Raw genomic sequence first — 17,982 nt, 5'->3', positions numbered from 1 at the left:
AAAACATCTCTAAAGGTATATTATCAGAAAAATAATTAATCTATATCTGAATTGCACAAGACAATTTCTGAGTCGCTTTTCCTTTAAGTTAAAAATAGAAATTTGAATCACGCTTGAATTAGTAGGAGATGCACACCCCTAAGTTGTATTTTAGTCATCTTTTGTTTGTTTTTGTTTTTTTTTCTCTAAATGTATTTTTTTTTGGAAGATTTGTTACAAGTTCTTATGGAAGCCTATTCCCGACACTCAGATAAAAACAATTAGTATCTCATAATTATGACTTAGCTATCTTATAATAATGAGATACTATCTCATTATTATGACTTAGCTATCTCATAATTAAGACTTAGCTATCTCATTATTATGAGATAGAGTCTAATAATAATGAGATAGCTAAGTCTTAATTATGAGATACTAAGTCATAATAGTGAGATAGTATCTCATTATTATAAGATAGCTAAGTCATAATTATGAGCAAAACATTTTTTTGTCTGAGTGGCGGGAATGGACTTCCGTAGGTTCTAAATGCAATTTGGTTTCCTCAAAAAAGTTTTGTACTGTAATAGATATTACTCTCAGTTCATTGAAATGTATATTATACTGTTAACTGAATTATATGCAAAAATAAAAAAAGACTTACTAACGCTTTTCTGACGTGAAGAAACAATAAAATTACCTGAAAACCATAAAATGTTGAGTTTAACAGTTCATCATGTCTGTAATTACAATAATAAATACTGAAAAATAACAAAAATCTAAATAAATAAATTGAAATTATAGTCACTTTTGGATTTGTTATGAGCATTTTTGTATAACAAAACAATGTAGGAATCAAATTCAATTTGGGAAACAATTTCAAAAACGTTTTGTACTGAAAACAAGTATTAAATTATTTGGCTTTCTTACTGGAGTTGGGGTGAGTCTGGTTTTATTCTCTGTATTTTATTGTCTCTACTGCTACTGTCTGGATATGACACAGTTTTATAATTTCTTAGATTTGACAGTTTTTTTAATCTTTTTATTATTTTTTTTATATTTAAAATCTGCACTTTCGGCGTGATAAGTGTAAGAAGGTGCTTTATAAAAATGATGATCAAATCCAGCTTTTAACAGTTTAATGACACTCCGAACAAAAGCGATTAAATGTGATCAAGTCAGCTTGCCTGTCATTTAAATACAAGGTTTACATTTTTAAACTAGAAAATAAATCCTAAATCACTTCTCGTTGCTTCGAACTAAACTCCACCTACTTCCGGGTTTGTGGTCACGTGAGAGCACTTCCATGTCACCTGACCCCGGTCCCCAGTAGTAGGTTTATGATTTTGCAGCGGCTCAGAGGCGCAGAAAGGTCTCCGATCAGATTGAATCAGCAAGTTGGATTTTAAAAGGTTGAAACTTTTATTTTATCGTTTTTTATTCATTTTCCTCCAAACAGAAGACCGAGAACGTCTCTGCAGCCCAGTAAGTTCAACCGGGCCAGGTGTTGTACTTTATATCGGACTCTTTTAGTTTTGACACATTTTTATTATATTAACGCTGTTATTAAAGTTGCTTAGGCTTTATAAACTACGCAGGTGAGAGAGCTGCAGGCGGGGCACAGGAAGTCCAGGTTATTTTCTCTTAGTTCGTCATGTTCTTGAAGAACCATAATGATCCGAGTCAGGTGACAGTTTTAAACATCAGTGTGAGATCTCACCCAGCAGGTTGTAGCAGACACACCTAGTCAGGTGAGAGTCCGGAGACTCTTGAAGGCACCGCCGTCATCACGATCAGTGTGTTTAATTAAACACAACGTTTAGAAGTGTGTGTGTTTTTAGGTTTAGTTCTTGTCATTAAACATCTGCTGATGTTTGTTCTTTTAGGAATGAATCTGGCTGTGCTCGTCTTTGCCTCCGCGGCCACCCTGACCACCTTTGCCCTTGACAACGGGCTGATGAGGACCCCTCCCATGGGCTGGTTGGCATGGGAACGGTACCGCTGTGACATCGACTGTGAACATGACCCCAAAAACTGCATCAGGTACAAAGGATTTATGCAGCAAACACACACCGTGATGATCAATGTATCAGACAAAGATCCGGGTGTAGTTACGCTACTTAAATGAATGAAAATAAACTTTTTAGACTGGTGTTGAAAAAGTTTTTGTGATGCAGTTGAGATGAACTAGATATTTGCTAGTGAATGAAGCTTGTTAAGCTCATCGTGACACTCCACTCTCGTTCCAGTGAGAATCTGTTCATCGACATGGCAGATAGACTCTTTGAGGACGGCTGGAAGGAACTCGGCTACGTCTACGTGAACATAGACGACTGTTGGTCCTTGAAGACCAGAGACAAGCAAGGACGGCTGCAGCCTGACCCTAAGAGGTACACTAAAAACATCACTTTATAGCATCTGTTAGATTATTATTGTTATTATTATTATTTTTATTATTTTATTTTTTTTTTTTACATAAAATAAAAAGCATTTAACTCTTAGAAAATACGTTTTCAAATAAAATAAATTTCACAAAATTATATTGATCATTATTTGAAAAAATGTCGTTTATTTTCCCAGCTTCTTTTATAGATTGGGGTAAAAAAATTCTAATAATACTGACTTCACTTATTTTATTCACTTCACTGAATGGAGTTCAGCTCCAGAAGTAAAACCCAGGCCTGGCTACTGCCAGAACTGTAGAATAAAGAAATCCCTTCAACAGAGAACCCGAAGTTGGCCCAAACATGAAGTTGGCTTAAATATCTCAAAAAGCAACATATAAAGTTTCATTTTGAAGAGATTTCTGTAGAACATACATGGTTAAGTCAAGCACGGAGGTGGAAGTGTGATGGTCTGAGGCTGCTTTGCTGCTTCAGGACCTCAAGAACTTGCTTTAATTGATGAGAACATGAAATTCGCATTCTAAAAGAACGTGCATAAGGGGAATCTCTGACATTTGACCTTAAATATGTTGGTAATGCCAACAAAACTCCAGCATTGACACATTCATGTTTGGTTGCAGTTGTTGCTGTAGAGGTTCCAGCCAGCTGTTAGGTTTAAGGGTAAATCACTGTTTCCAGTTTGAGTCAGCTAAAAGGAATCAGACTCGGCACTGGTTAGAATAAATACTCCCCCATGCACATGTGTGTTACATTGTCATGGATTTTATCAATATGTTTATCAATAACCCATTTCCTATGGCGAAGAGAGGAATGAACAACAAGTCAAACAGTTATAACTGTGGCAAGATGCACGAGGCAAATGCACCGAACATCCGGTCACAGAGTTTATTTGTAGAGAGGGCGAGTCAGAGGGAGAGAGAGAGATTGTGTGTGTGTGTGGGGGGAGTCAAGAATGTGTGTGTGTGTGTATGTGTGTGTGTGTGTGTGTGTGTGGGGGGGGGGGGGAGTCAAGAATGTGCGTGTGTGTGGGGGGAGTCAAGAATGTGTGTGTGTGTGTATGTGTGTGTGTGTGTGTGTGTGTGTGTGTGTATGTGTGTGAGTGTGTGTGTGTGAGAGAGAGAGAGAGATAGAGAGGGAGAGAGAGACAGAGGGGGGGTGGGTGTTAAAATAATAATAAAAAAAAACGACCGGAGCGGAGGCAGTGACCGACGCATGCCGTTTTCAGCTCCGTCTTGTCAAATGCACCACGTACGTTACGAAAAAAGTTACTTTAAATATTCAACCGAAAAAGAGGCGAGCTGAAGAAAACGTAGGGAGCTCTGAAGAAACGTGAGCAACATTGACTACGTTTACATGCAGCCAATATCCGGGTTATGATCGGGTTAAGGTCGGGATTCGGGTTTCTGAGTTGATCAGAATAACCCGTTTACAAGCACAAATAGAAAGAGTTACCCCTAACTTGCATAACCCGATTTAAATGCGGACGTTGGGGTAGCGTCAGGACGTATGGACTACGTCCAGACGCAATATGCGTCATTTCCGGTTCTTCTTGTTCCGGTATCCGTGAAAACAACAACATGTTTCCCAGTTCGGAAGAGATAGCGACCGCGTTTGTTTGTGCTTTAGTTTCCTCGTCACTCCAAAAGTGTGGTGCTGTGCCGCGACTCGCCATGTTGCTCCCAACTTGTTGTTTACTTCCGGTGTTCTGGCGCATACAAGACGTCTCGCTACTCAAAAGACCAAGATTCCTTGCGAACAGAGCATGCGCAGAACACACGCTTTGATGGGGATATCCCGGTATGCGTTTACACGGCCAAACATTCGGGTTAGAAAAGGGTTACCCCAGGTGTAGTAACCGGGTTTTTAAAAACCCGGTTATGAGCATATCCGGGTTTTTGGCGGTGTTTACATGGACCTGCGGAACCGGGTCATTGTGAATATTCGGGTTTTAAAAGGGTTACTGGCTGCATGTAAACGCACTGAATGAAGCACAGAGAGATCCGTTACTGTCTGTGTGTGTGCGTGGGGCAGATCAGAGTTTAGTGTGTAGGGAGGGGCGGGCGCTCCATGTGACTGGCCAATCACAGAGGGTGAAGGCAGTCAGTTACCCAATGTGGATTTTTTTTCAGCACGATTCGAGATATTTACGAGTTTTACTCGTTTCATGCTCGTTTTCGTCAAAAATGCTTTATCCGTACGCTCATCCCTTGCTGTAACCACCCTGCCCTGCCTCCTCCTCCTCGCTGCCTACCGGCTGTGATCACAAGCAACAACAGAGTAGTTCCCGCTGCTTCTTCGGGAAATGGCGCCAAAAAAAAAAAAATCTATAAAACGGGATCTTGCAGGCGTGGCACTGGGATTTCAGCCCGCCACGGCTACGCCTATGTCAGGAAAACACTGCAGTTGATTGAGTCCATGATCGAGAATTAATAAACATAAATTTTTGCATCACACACATTATGACAATTTAATTCTTAATTTAAAAAGAAATGGATGAAATGATGTGAAATCTTTTTGCACCATCGTTGTTTGCGAATACTTTCAGTGTAAGATGACAACAGTGTGGTTTTTACAGTGCAATAAGCCTACGGGCCAATAAAACAAAGAATAGCAATGTTCATGTCACATAACTCAGCAGAACACTCGACTCAGCAGGTTACAGGAGGTATCTTCATACGCAGAGTCAGCACTAATCAGTGTTTACTTTTGTATCTACGGTGGAAAACTCCCGGTTCTGCATCAGTGACATCTGCTCTAAAACACTTTTCAGGTTTCCAGGGGGAATCCGTAAGCTGTCCCGCTACATGCACGACCGAGGTCTCAAACTGGGCATCTACGGCGACATGGGCAACTACACCTGCATGGGCTACCCCGGCACCCCGCTGGATAAGATAGCTGTAGACGCTCAGACGTTCGCTGACTGGGAGGTGGACATGTTTAAATTTGATGGCTGCTACTCCAACGCCACAGATCAGGAGCAGGGTAAGCAGGAGAGTGTCATTCGAGGTCATTGTCTCAGTGTTAACAGGTTTACTGACTCTTATCACTGTCCCTGGCAGGATATCCTCTCATGTCAAAGGCTTTAAATGCTACAGGGCGCCCTATTGGCTACTCCTGCAGCTGGCCTGCATACCAAGGGGGGCTGCCACCAAAGGTATAAGCAACACATATTTTGTGTTCCTGAAAAGGCCAGAGTTCATGTGTTTGCTGCTACATCAATGGAAACGGATGTTTTCAGGTAAATTACACCCAGCTGGGTCAGCTCTGCAATCTGTGGCGTAATTACGGTGACATCCAAGACTCCTGGGACAGCGTGCTGAGTATTATCGACTGGGTTTTTGAAAACCAGGATGTTCTGACCCCTGCGGCAGGACCTGGAAGGTGGAACGACCCTGACATGGTTTGTCTCACCCACATCCAACTCTTAACCCTCTGGAGGCAGGCGTTGCAGATTAGCAACGTTAAAACCTACCTACCTGGTTACTCCACATACGTGTTTCATGAGCGTTTTGAACCGCCTTCTCCATGTTTTGAAAAAAATGCACGTGAGAGGAAACACCCAGTTATCCTGGTGCATGCTCCGTTTACAAGCAGCCGTCGGCCTTGCAGCTAACTTCTTCTAACAGTAAACGAATTTCTCCAACTAGCATGCCGAACTTTAGCTTACCTGTCGAGCAGAAAATCAACAACAGGCGTCTCTGAGGAGCCCAATTTTTGCTTTGCGCATGCGCAGGAAGTGAAAACTACCCAGCAACGAGAACGTACGACGACGGCCTTACGTGAATGGTTCACCAGAATGATTGACAGTTACGCGGACCAATGGTTCAGATGATCTACCCGGACAAAAAAAATCCTCCGTCATACCTTTAATGCCTTCATAATTCATAGCAACTAGCAAAAGAATACCTTAGTTGCTTTCTAGGAATCCAATTTAAAATGATCATCTGCTAAATTGTCTGTAGAAACACTATTCAGGATCATCCCTTGAGTTTTTCCAACTATTTATGTCGGACTGACTTATAGCAGCTTCCTAAGGTACGTAGAGCTAACTGCTACCAAATAATTAAATTTAATTGACTTTAAAAAATCCTCTGAACCGTATCAGGTGCAAGACAGAAAATGAACAATTCAGCATCCAAATGTCAAAGTAAAATCATTGAAAGTTTTTCAGAAAAATATTTTATTTAAAGGTACACTGTGGAAGAATAAAGTAAGAATTCTACAGTGAAATAATCCCAAAACAGTCTAATGTCTCAACCATGTTTGAAGGAAGGATTTAACTGAAACATATTGCATTCTCAGCCGGCTGAGGGGGTTGTCAGTTTTTCTCATACAAAATAAAGGAAGGAGAGATGTAGCTACTGTTTACCATCAGTGAGTGTGAGGTTGCCATGTCTCCTGTGAGCTAACGCTTGCAGCGCCGGCATTTGTAATTTGACTACGGCCACCACAAAGCTGGAGATTTGTTTAAAGAACCAAACCAGAAGGTATTTCATGTATGGCGCAGTATGGGGTCCAAAATTAAGACTACTGCCCAGCAGCAGGAGGCTATATAAATTCCGAAGCTAACTACTGATCTGATTAATGATAAGCTGGCGCCGGTAACTGAGAGGCTGGCGCTGCTTACTGAGTAATAGCACCTTTGCCGGCGTTATTACTAGATACGCTAGGGACTAGCAGCCCTCGGCTTGTCATTGACTGGTTCACGCACTCCCTCTGCTGTCTATTAGCATGGATAGGCTGGCGTTAGCATCGGAGAGGCTAGCCATTAGCGTGCCTAGGCTGGCCACTAGCTGGATATCCTACCCCCTTGACGGACCTTAGGCATGGATAGGCTGGCATTAGCGTCGGAGAGACTAGCCATTAGCATGTCTCGGAGAGTCGCTAGTCAGCTAGTGGCCAGCCTAGGCACGCTAATGGCTAGCCTCTCCGATGCTAACGCCAGCCTATTCATGCTAATGGTCCGTCAAGGGGGTAGGAAATCCAGCTAGTGGCCAACCTAGGCACGCTAATGGCTAGCCTCTCCAATGCTAACACCAGCCCGTCCAGGCTAACGCTAACCTATCCATGCTAATAGACAGCAGAGGGAGTGTGTGAACCATTCAATGACCAGCCGAGGGCTGCTAGTCCCTAGCGTATCTAGTAATAACACCGGTAAAGGTGCTATTTCTCAGTAAGCAGCGCCAGCCTCTCAGTTACCGGCGCCAGCTTATCGTTAATCAGATCAGTAGTTAGCTTCAGAATTGATATAGCCTCCTGCTGCTGGGCAGTAGTCTTAATTTTGGCCCCCATACCGTGCCATATAATATTGGGTGAAGCAGGCAAGAGGCTAATGTTGAGCTAACAACGCTAACGATGAATGATCAAGCTGCTTTTTCAATGATCAACAACTCAATATAACAATGAAGTCTGAAGTGAATAATGAGTCAATCGTGGCATTTTGTTTCCTTACATTTGTCCTTCAGAGCCGTAACAGCAAGCTAACAGCAAAACAACACTTCCTCTATACCACAGGCATGCTATCGTAATAAGTGTAGTAAGTACTCCCTACCGTAAAACACCCAAGGGTGCTAGCACCAGATATGTTAATGTAAACATCTACTTCTCAACTTACTGTGTAGCACTCGTCTTTGCTTGTTATCTAGAATATTCTTGTGCTGATCAATAACTGACAACAGCTGTGATACTCTCGAATCGGGAGTGAGAGAGTGATTGCAGTAACTACATTTGACCTCAGGATGTCACAATTCCTCCATTCTTACGCACTGCACCTTTAAAATAATTCAAAATATGTGTTCTTGGTCGGAAAAAATATAAAACAAGCTGCTTATGAACAAAGACGTCTTGCATGATAAAATCCAGTCTCACTGATTTAGTAACTTTCCCGTCCTCAGCTGATCGTTGGTAACTTTGGGCTAAGCAAGGATCAGTCTCGCACTCAGATGGCTCTGTGGGCTATCATGGCCGCTCCCCTTTTCATGTCCACCGACCTTCGCGTCATTAGTGGCGAGGCCCGCAGCATCCTGCAGAACAAAATGATCATCGGCATCAACCAGGACGTCTTGGGCTTCCAGGGAAGGCGCATTCTGAAGGTAAAAAAATGAATAAATAAAAGTATGAAGATGTGTTTTGGGCCTTTCTCATGTATTTTATAAATCAGGAGAAGAGTGGCATCGAGGTGTTCTGGCGCCCCCTGTCGAACAACGCCAGTGCCCTTGTTTTCTTCAGTCGGCGCACCGACATGCCGTATCGCTACAAGACTTCCCTCAGCAAACTCAACTACACCGCCGACAGCTACAAGGTGTGTCTCGCTTTATTCACTCATCTTGCCTTGGATCCTGTCATCAGATTGAAGGGAAGCGTTAAGAAATCACATTATCTCTTGTTGTGATTATTAGTCAACGAATAATTTGTAAGCTTTACTTACTTTTTTTTGGATTCATCAATAAATTCGTAAATATGGAAATATTTACCGATTTATTACGTAATTAGGATATCCTCGGGGCACCATCCCCTTTTAACAGGGGAAAAATGAATCCACACCTCTTATCAACCCATCTAAAGTTCGTAAAATTCTTTTCACGAGCGGCAGTTGTATTTTATATCAACACAAACAGATCACCTGAGACAAAACTTAATTGGCAATAACATTTATTATCTAATATGACCTCTTCAGCTCCTCCCAAAGCGTTTAGCCGATCAACATCAACCAACTTATTTTAGCAAACGAATAACAAGCAATGAAACAATGAGATGATAATGTGACGTGACAATCTGAGGTGGTGTAACCCAAAATGGCCGGTCCTTTGTTCTGCTGACCACAGAGAACTTTGTGTGTGTGTGTGTGTGTGTGTGTGTGTGTGTGTGTGTGTGTGTGTGTGTTTTAGCTGCTTGTCTCTCTAAACAGACATTCAGTGGCTTAGCACTCAACAGTGATGTGGCAAGTTTTCACAGTCTCAATCAAGAACTCTTCAAACCGCTTCACAAAAAACAAAATAAAAGATCAATCAAAGGCAATTGAAATATCTAATAGTTTGTCAGCCTGGCCACAGCATGAAACTTGGATATTAAACAATAACAAAACAAAACGGGCTTACTTTTAAGATGGTCCGATGGCGTATTTTGGTACGGAAGAGAAACCGTCTTTTACTTTAAAGCAATCACGTGGTTTGATCGCTTGTTCTGAACTATAGGAGAAATTGGGAGAGAAAGTGAAAGAGAAAAAAGAAAATCTTGCATGAGCGAACCCCAAGGCGTCCCTTTTGTGTTCGCATTGAGCAGATCAGATGGTGGTTCCGTTGCTTCCAGCAGCTCCACGCCTACGCGTTCGGAGCGGTAGCAAAACGAGTGTCTCCTCACGCCAGTTGAACCCTGGACAAAAGAGAAAGTTTCTGCTCTGCGCAGCAGCTTTATCCAGCCGGCGAGCTCTAGCGGCTGGGGTTCGGCGTCGCTTTGGTGACGTCATCAAGCTGCTGCCGGCTGTAGAGGCTCATGGGAGATGAAGTCTCTGTTTGGCGCTGATTTTTAATATGCCTTATTTCGTTACGCTTCAGGGTGTTTTTGGCACAGTCTTTTGGAGAAATTACTACATAGTTATTTTCTCATGAGGGCAGACCCTCAACACTCTCAACAACGTTCTTTGGTTTCCAGGATTATGTTCAAATCGCGAGTGAAAACTCATTTCTGTCTTCCACCTCCGTAGGTCACTGATGTCTTTACTGGTAAAACCGACATCCTGAAGGACTCTACTGACTTCGTGGTGTCAGTGAACCCAACAGGTGTGGTCATGTGGTACATCTCTGCAGCTGGAAAACTACGCTTCCACCACTTGAGCAGAGATGGAAAACTCCATGGACCTGCCTACGCTGCTAAGGAAAACGCCATTCCCCCCGTCTTCCTTTGATTCCTTTCATTTGTTTTTAGCCTCATCAGAAATGTTCTTACGGAAATCGATGCGTCTGTCTGCTTCCTACCTCAAATTGAAGCTGTTCTTTAAAAATGTTTACTACCACAGTCACAGCTGTTTTCTCAAATGACGAAATCATTGGAGCGTGATTGCAGAGGTTAGGATTTATTTATTTTAAACACACTGATGGATAATAAATGACATATTTTTATATCAGTTGAAATAGGGCTGGGCAATAAGTAGAAAATTAATCGTTTTTGAAATTTCTGACTCTTATTGAGATTATTTTTCCATGTCAGTAAATTTGATAATAAAAAAATGAAAAGATGCGTGTAGGCTGGCAACGTTTGTGTCCCTTTAAGAAGACGAACCTCCTCAAATCACGAAAATTGACTCAACGTAATACATGCAACAGCTCCATCTAGTGGACAACTTTTGTTTCTGCGCACACCTGTAGTTATCGTCCATTTATCGTTATCGAGGTGAAAATCTCTATATATCGTGATATTGATTTTTGGCCATATCGCCCCGCTCTAAGCTGAAACAATCCTGATGAATACATTACATACATACAATACATTTATTCTGAGTTTAAACATTCAAAATTAAGGGTAAGATAAACAACTTTTTTCTCATTTTTTTTGGGTTTAAAAGATGAAGATGATCAAATTTTTTTCTAAAATGGCCACGGTGTGTCTTTTTCTTCATGAATGGGAACATTTTCTATAAGAAATTGTCATTTTTTATGTGCACCAGAATGTTTTGTACAGCACTCTGAGAGGACTTGTTTGAATAAGCTGGATTGAATTAAAATGAGATAAAAGTTTGACTCGAACTCAGTTGTGTGTGAATCTTTTTTATTGAACTGAGTGTCAAAAGTCGCATAATTTAGACATTTTCTATTTCTATTTTATGAAAATTAATCTCAGTTTTAGAAAAGTCTTTGAACAACGTAAGTTTAGAGAAATAACATGTAATTCAGACAGGATTGATAAGCTAACAGTTAGTCAGACTGGGGTCAAGATCAAAGATAATCATTTGGGGATTCCAGGTTGAGAAACATTGAAATGTCATATTTTAAAAATGCTGATGAAAGGGTTAGCTGATGAAAGGGTTAGCCTCATCAGCAAAAGGTCCCGTGCCTTTCCATTTGACATCTCTTCCTTCCACAAGTTCTTTCCTCTTAAAACCTCAAACGTTTAGGTGTTCCTCTTTTAGCTTTCACTTCGTATTTTTTGTTGTTGGTTATTTGAAACTCAGTTCTGCAATAGCACGTGCTTTTGCCCGTGCTGCATTATTTCTCACTGAGAAATCATTGAACTACGGTATTTTTTATCTCTATAAACTCAAATAAATATTTAGTGTGTTTTAAAAACTGGTACTCAACATGAATAAAAATACACTTCCGAACACCTCGTTTTGTCAAACAGAGGCTCGTCTGCGTCATGAAACATCCAGTGGACTACTGAAGAATGGAAAAGGCTGTCTGGTTAAGCATGGTGGAGGAAGCAAGATGGTCTTGGGCTGTTTTGCTGCATTCATTGTAATGATTTAAATGACATGTTATCTAATCAGCTATAAGACGTAGGATTCCATAGGAAATATGAAATCCACCTTATGGATCTGTGGTACTTTTAACCAGAAGATTGGAACTTTTTATTGCAGGGATTAGATAACAGCTTCGTATTCACTCAGAGACGACAGAAGAGAGAGTTGAGTTTAAAAGTTTAAAGATTTATTACTAAACTAATTAAACTAGACTAACTTTAACACTAAATGTATGGTGTAACTAAGGTGGATGAGACGGAGAATGGTGTAGTGTGGAATGTTGCTCAGAACCAGCAAATCCGAAGAAACTATTAGTTCTGATGGGAAATGAAGGTGACGTCTTCGTGCTAAGCTTTGGTTAGGAGATTCTTAAACACATTCGACGCCATTCTGTCGGCCTACGTACCCTTAGAGGAAGTCCCCGTCTAGATCAGGACGTGTAGAGGTCCAGCTTGACCTTTATGGAGCTGAAGCCTGTAGAAACAGCTGCGGCAGCCGACCACCAGTCTGTGAGATACTTCCGGGTCACGACAGTTTTGTTGGCATCTAGCGATACCCAAACCTGGGTCGTGATGGTTCAGCTTTTATTCTGAAAGGAACCGTTGCAGCAGGTGGAACAGCAACAGGTTTTATCCAGCTTGTCGTTGGTTCTTTCGGCTGAAGAGGAAAGTTACGGATTGGCCACTCCGACAACTTCTCTAGAACGCTTTGAACTGGCGTTAGAGATGGCGTGGGCATAGTTTTATACTTCGGATGTTTTGGTTTACGGTCGAATGAAAAGATGACAGATTTACCAAACACCACCAAAACCACGCCTCCGTCAGATCTGGCAGATTCTGATTGGATCAGTAAAGCAATGTGTCATGTGGCTTAACGCTACGTGAGATCAGTCCTAGTGGAAACATTTAAAGTCATATTACTTATTATATTCTATAGGATTATAATAAAGTAATTAATATTTTCATTTCACAGATTGGTCACATCTTATTATTGACTAACACTTTATTTGATTAGCTTTATTAAAATAGAGTTCTTTCATTTATTAAAAGGAGAGAGTCCTTTCTTCATTCTTTTGAGCTGGAAAGAAGCAGTTTATAACAAATGCATGAGACCTTGAGGCCGTATCTCATGCAGACTAGTCCTGTGTCAGAGGAGAGGGGGAACATGACTTTTGGTGGAAAACAGTCATTTCATTCCGTTACATATTATAGCTTAAACTTTTGTAGTTTTTCTGGCCTCTGATTTCAGAGTGCAATGAGACATCAAACTACATACATTCCGAAAAAACACCTGGAAATACTCTAAAAATGTGAGCGTGTGAGAGGTTAGCCTGTCAGGGTGAGCATGTTTTCCTACTCAAATATAAAAAAACATGACATTTATGGAAGATTAACATCCTTTGGTGTTTATTTTGTGACCCAATTCAGTGATCAAGCCCACAAGATCAAAAAAATAATTACAAAAAAACTGGGACATACTGAAAAGTGACAGTGTTCTTAGGGAAGCTCTCCCAGATACTCCTATCAGCTTCAGACGAGCCCCAACATTAAATGATCAACTTGTTCAAAGTCACCTTCCTCCACAGCAACAAAAAACCTGGTTATCAACTCGAAAAGGTGACTATAAACATGGAAATTGTGTTCACTGTGACAACATGACTAACACTAACTGTTTTGCTGATGTTTTCACAGGATGTACTTTTTACATTAATACATTTATCAATTGCAATATGTAGAGAAATAGAGTGATGAAACTATCTAGAGTTGTATTTTAATATACTGTAAGTAGATCACTTGTTATAATCAGAAGAATAGGTTGTTTTTATCATCAGGGAGTTTAATTAAACACCCTGTATTGACTTTGAGACAAGAAAAGAGAGAGAGTTGGGATCGTTTAAGAATCTTTAATTTCTTAATTATAAATTCTTAACAATCTATCAGGACTAACTCTGTGTTGTTTGGAAATGAATGTGATGTTCGATGTGTGTGTGTGTTGGTGCATGTGTGTGTGTGTGTGGTTGGTTCAGACTCCTTAGGCTGACGTCTTTGAATCTGGTAGTCTTTGTTATGACTAGATATCACGAGGCTTATAAAGTGATGACATTAGCCGCTATTTTGCCGTGTACGTACCCAGTGGGGGGCCTCCCAGGTAGATCAGGAAATGCCAGGTCTGAAGACCTCGGATGTGCGCTGGAGCTGGTCGAAACAGCGATCGCAGCGTTTCAAAGCCCGTCTGAAGGGTCGACCCCGGTACCGATCGGCAGCGTCAGCAGGTGCTCTTATTTTGAAAGGATGTCGTCTGGTTGTTAAACGACGAAAATCTCCAACTTCGCAGTTCTTAGTTTAAAGAAGAAAACACATCTGGCCAGGCTGTGCTTCTCTTTGGGATGACGGTGAATAGAACTGAAGTCAAAATGGAACTGAGCTTAAAATGGCGTTGCCTTGTTTTATATCTCTGAATTGTTGATAAGTTTTAGTAAAGCGGATTGGACACTTTAAGTCAACAAGCCAGATTCTCTTGCGGCAGCCGAAAGCTCTGATTGGTTGGAACAATGTGTCATGCGTTTCTATGGAGATGAGGGTCAGTCTGTCTGTGCAGTAGTCCTGTTTTCATTAAACACATAAATCATGACATCTTTATTCCACCGATCATTCACTTGATTATTATTGATCAACATCTGTTTCGACTAGCTTTAATCACAAATTAAGTACTTTGACTATTGAAAAGCGTTCTTCGTCTCCTTCTGGCTCTTCTCCTGGAATGTAAACAGTCTGAGGAACACCCGACCTTGGCGTTTTCTACACGGGTGTTACTGTGTACAGGGGCAGCTGTGTGGAGCTGAAAATAATGAACTTCATAACGTTACAAATACTTCATTTGTGGTCTACAGACTAGAATGCCCATGTGGCTGCTTTTATATTGGAAGAACTAAACGTAAGTTAAAAGCAAGACTTGCAGAGCACAAACAAGCAATCAGATCTGGTAATCCTCTACATCCTATGGCAGTGCATTATAAAGACACAAATCATGGAAGCTGTAACTCTTAAAATCACAGGGATTGAACATATAAAAATTCAATTAGAGGAGGAGATAGGCTTAAAAAACTCTTGCAAAGAGAATCATTTTGGATTTACACACTAAAAGCTACTAATTTCCCAGGTCTTAATGGAGAATTAGATTTAGCTCCTTATTTATAATCTCATGTTTTCTTACAATTTGTGTACCATATTTATAATTTCTCAAATTCTATAAGTGAAATTTCATATTTGTAAGTATTCATTCTTACAATAGGATTGTTTAGATGTAAAAAGTTTTTGTGTTGTACTGGTCATCCAATCAGAATGCAGTCTACCTGCCCAGCTTCGGCAGGTGTTATTGATTGGCCTTTTTAACATGGGGGTGAGTGAGCATACAAACATTTTGATTCCTGACAAAGGCCCTGTGGGCTGAAATGCGTTGGCATTGATGTTTTTAACAATTTAAGCCATGTACCAATAAAGGCTTTTTATTTTTGTACCTCCTGAGTGCCTCAGATCTCCTTTTGCCAACATTTATGTGGATCCCTTGGCTGAAGAGCACTGGTGAGAGCACCAGATAAGGTTTCTCACACCCCTGCAGCACTTCCAGCATTTTTCTATTTGCATCCTTTTATTTAATTTTGTCTTTTTCTAAACCAGGAATGTCCCAGTGAGATTAAACGCCACATTTTCAAGGGAGTCCTGGCCAAGAGGCAGCAAAGATGGTCACAACATTTCTCTGTTACACAAGTGGTTACATACAGAGTTATAGAACGCAGTTACAACACGGGGAATCTGCCTCAAAATTTTAAATTCATCATCCTGTCCAGATTTTAAAATCTAAATAACCACAACTTTGTGTTTTTTGTTCATGCCTACATTGAACCAGCAGAGGTCAGCGTTGCTCCTTTTCCTGCCTGGATGCCAACATGGGCCTTCCAGCTCTACTGGCTGCCAAAAAATGCACCTGCTCAACAGCACGAGGACAATCAACCGTTTCAGTCGCGCCGTTTATCTCGTTACTGTGACTTACTGTCCGACAACACCTTACCTATCTCTGTGCGTGCTCTACATTCTATAAACTCTCTACTTTGTATTTTGTCCTTGTTTTGTCAGATCCTCATTGTATTCGTTCGCTCTCCTCATCTTAACTCCTCCTTTTCTCGCCTCTTTCTCCTCCCACTTGTCTCAGTCTGCTGAATCTCGTGTGTGTCACCTCTGACCTTGGCCTTAAAGCCCCGTGTTTACGTGCACTCTTAATTCACTGCAGCAGTCGTGTAAGAGTTTGCTGCTGCATGCATGTTGTTGCATAAAAACGAGTCAACTTTCGGTTGTGGTTGTGTACACATGCCCCTTCGAGGTCATTTCAGGCCAGACAGGTTGCATGTGCGCAAGAGGGTCTTTGCTTCATTTTCGTCCCCTTTCAGCGGGCTCAGATGTCCGTTGGCTGGCTGACCGCGGCCCGTCCACGTGGTTTGGCAACATGACGTGGGAGAAAAGCGAGAGAGTTATGACTGAGATAATGAGAGAACAGTCCAAGGAGGATTTGCACAAAGCAGGGAGGCGGGTGCCCTCAAAAGTCTATACGAGGGTGCAAATGAGCGAACCAGAAGGGAGGGAGGATTGGAGGAGATGAGAGCAAGCGAGGGATCGGGTGAGGGAGGGGGCGATGAGATGAGGAGAGCGTTCCTGCCGATGCTCACGTAGGCCCACAGCTGCAGAGAGGCACAGTTGCCACTCGCGTCTTTGTGTCGCACCAACACCCCTGATTCTGTTCTGCCGGTCCCTCCCTCCTCCAGACAGCCCTCTCAGTTTTGTCACGCTGCTAGTCACACTCCCTGCCTCGCGCCTCTGAAATCCAACGCACATAAAGGGGCGTTTGACGATAAATGGCTGCACTGACGGGGATGCAGACAGGACTTTGCATACAGGTCAGACTGGTCTCAAAGGAGGCCACATGCCTAGAATCCCTGAGCTGCAGCAAAAGTTTATATTAAAGGTCAGAAAGTTGTGCCTCTGCTGGAAAACTTTTACATTTTATTTTAGGGAAAAAACTGCATTTAAAACTGCGGTTAACAGTCTTTGCACCTGGTCCTTGTGACATCATCGCCCCATCTGATGCAGCCATTCTGCTCGGCTGCCTGCTGACTAGTGACATCACCCTCCTCCTCCTCCTCCTCACACGCTGATGCGGTGCCAGAAAGGTAATATATACCCTGCTATCTCTTGACTCCTTTTTTATCATGTGATTATAATCCTGTTTGACTTCACACCTTTGACCCGCAGCTCATATGATCCACCTGCAGGAACAAGAAAAGCATATACTGGAAATGAGGAAAGCACTGGGAGGATGAAACCGGACAAAAAATGCAAGACAGAATTCAACAATGGGTTCATTTGAGCTGCAATTTAATGCAGTAATTGTCCTGTTTACTAATTATTATACAGTTCAGGTCTTTATCATCGGATTTTATTAAATGCAAATTTTGGAAAGCTAACGAAGCCAATGGATTGTTGGCTTATGCATGCGTGGTTTGTTGGATGACACAACCATCTGCCTCTACCTGCTGAGGTGGACATGGAGGGTTGGGTGGTAGTGGAAGAGGACAGGACAAAGACACTGAGTCAGGTGTGAGCACGACATAAAAATAGGTAAAAAAAATACCCACTAATCTATAGGAGCATAACTAAAGGAATGATCTGGCTCACTTAAAGGGACTTTACGGACTTTTAGAATTTTTATGCTCGTGATCGCCCCCTCAGGCCAAAAGCATAACGGCAGCTTCAATAGTTGGCTCGTGCACGAGGCGCACATGCTGCACGTGCACACTCCTTAACGAAAATAACAGCTGAGACAGTCCCGTGTGTGTGTGTGTGTGTGTGTGTGTGTGTGGGGCTTTGAGGACAGAGGACAGGAGAACGTGCAGCTAATTAATTAAATAATGTGGTTCTGTACCTTTCTCTTCAGCACAGCCGACAAAGGTTTATGATGGGTCAGTCCTCCTGCATGCTCACATCATTCCCTTCCCTTGCTGGAAAAATTGTTCTAAAATGAAAGTTGAACCCACATCTTTTTTATCTGTGAATTCAATGCCGTTCGGCGAGTCTCAAATAAAAATTTGGGCATCTT

General features: G+C 41.7%; 1 protein-coding gene and 1 long non-coding RNA gene across 3 annotated transcripts; both read left to right on the top strand.

Moving 5' to 3' along the window:
• Positions 1 to 1,302: 1,302 nt before the first annotated feature.
• Positions 1,303 to 10,911, top strand: naga (N-acetylgalactosaminidase, alpha). 2 transcript variants are annotated; one of them, XM_015948058.3, is made up of 9 exons: positions 1,303 to 1,461; positions 1,863 to 2,019; positions 2,226 to 2,366; positions 5,152 to 5,363; positions 5,441 to 5,535; positions 5,620 to 5,781; positions 8,276 to 8,473; positions 8,542 to 8,682; positions 10,084 to 10,911. In XM_015948058.3, the coding sequence occupies exons 2-9, from the start codon at positions 1,865 to 1,867 to the stop codon at positions 10,282 to 10,284; spliced, it is 1,305 nt and encodes a 434-aa protein (XP_015803544.1). In that variant the 5' UTR covers positions 1,303 to 1,461; positions 1,863 to 1,864; the 3' UTR covers positions 10,285 to 10,911. The 2 variants fall into 2 exon arrangements, with proteins under 2 accessions (XP_015803544.1, XP_070404981.1); XM_070548880.1 differs by lacking the exon at positions 1,303 to 1,461 and adding an exon at positions 1,755 to 1,772.
• Positions 10,912 to 16,670: 5,759 nt separating this feature from the next.
• Positions 16,671 to 17,374, top strand: LOC107378044 (uncharacterized). The gene is made up of 3 exons (XR_008564698.2): positions 16,671 to 16,783; positions 16,899 to 17,056; positions 17,139 to 17,374. It is a non-coding gene; the product is annotated as an uncharacterized lncRNA (long non-coding RNA).
• Positions 17,375 to 17,982: the final 608 nt, after the last annotated feature.

This window comes from Nothobranchius furzeri, chromosome 2 (assembly GCF_043380555.1).
Source record: "Nothobranchius furzeri strain GRZ-AD chromosome 2, NfurGRZ-RIMD1, whole genome shotgun sequence".
Lineage (NCBI taxonomy): Eukaryota > Metazoa > Chordata > Actinopteri > Cyprinodontiformes > Nothobranchiidae > Nothobranchius > Nothobranchius furzeri.
Note: the sequence above shows the minus strand (reverse complement) of the source record. Positions and strands in the feature narration are given on the sequence as shown.

Bases quoted from the DNA above. Each gene is read 5' to 3' on its own strand.
- naga (XM_015948058.3), top strand. From the start codon at position 1,865: ATGAATCTGGCTGTGCTCGTCTTTGCCTCCGCGGCCACCCTGACCACC. The intron at 2,020-2,225 runs GTACAAAGGATT...CTCTCGTTCCAG, and splicing joins GACCCCAAAAACTGCATCAG to TGAGAATCTGTTCATCGACA. The intron at 5,536-5,619 runs GTATAAGCAACA...GGATGTTTTCAG, and splicing joins AAGGGGGGCTGCCACCAAAG to GTAAATTACACCCAGCTGGG.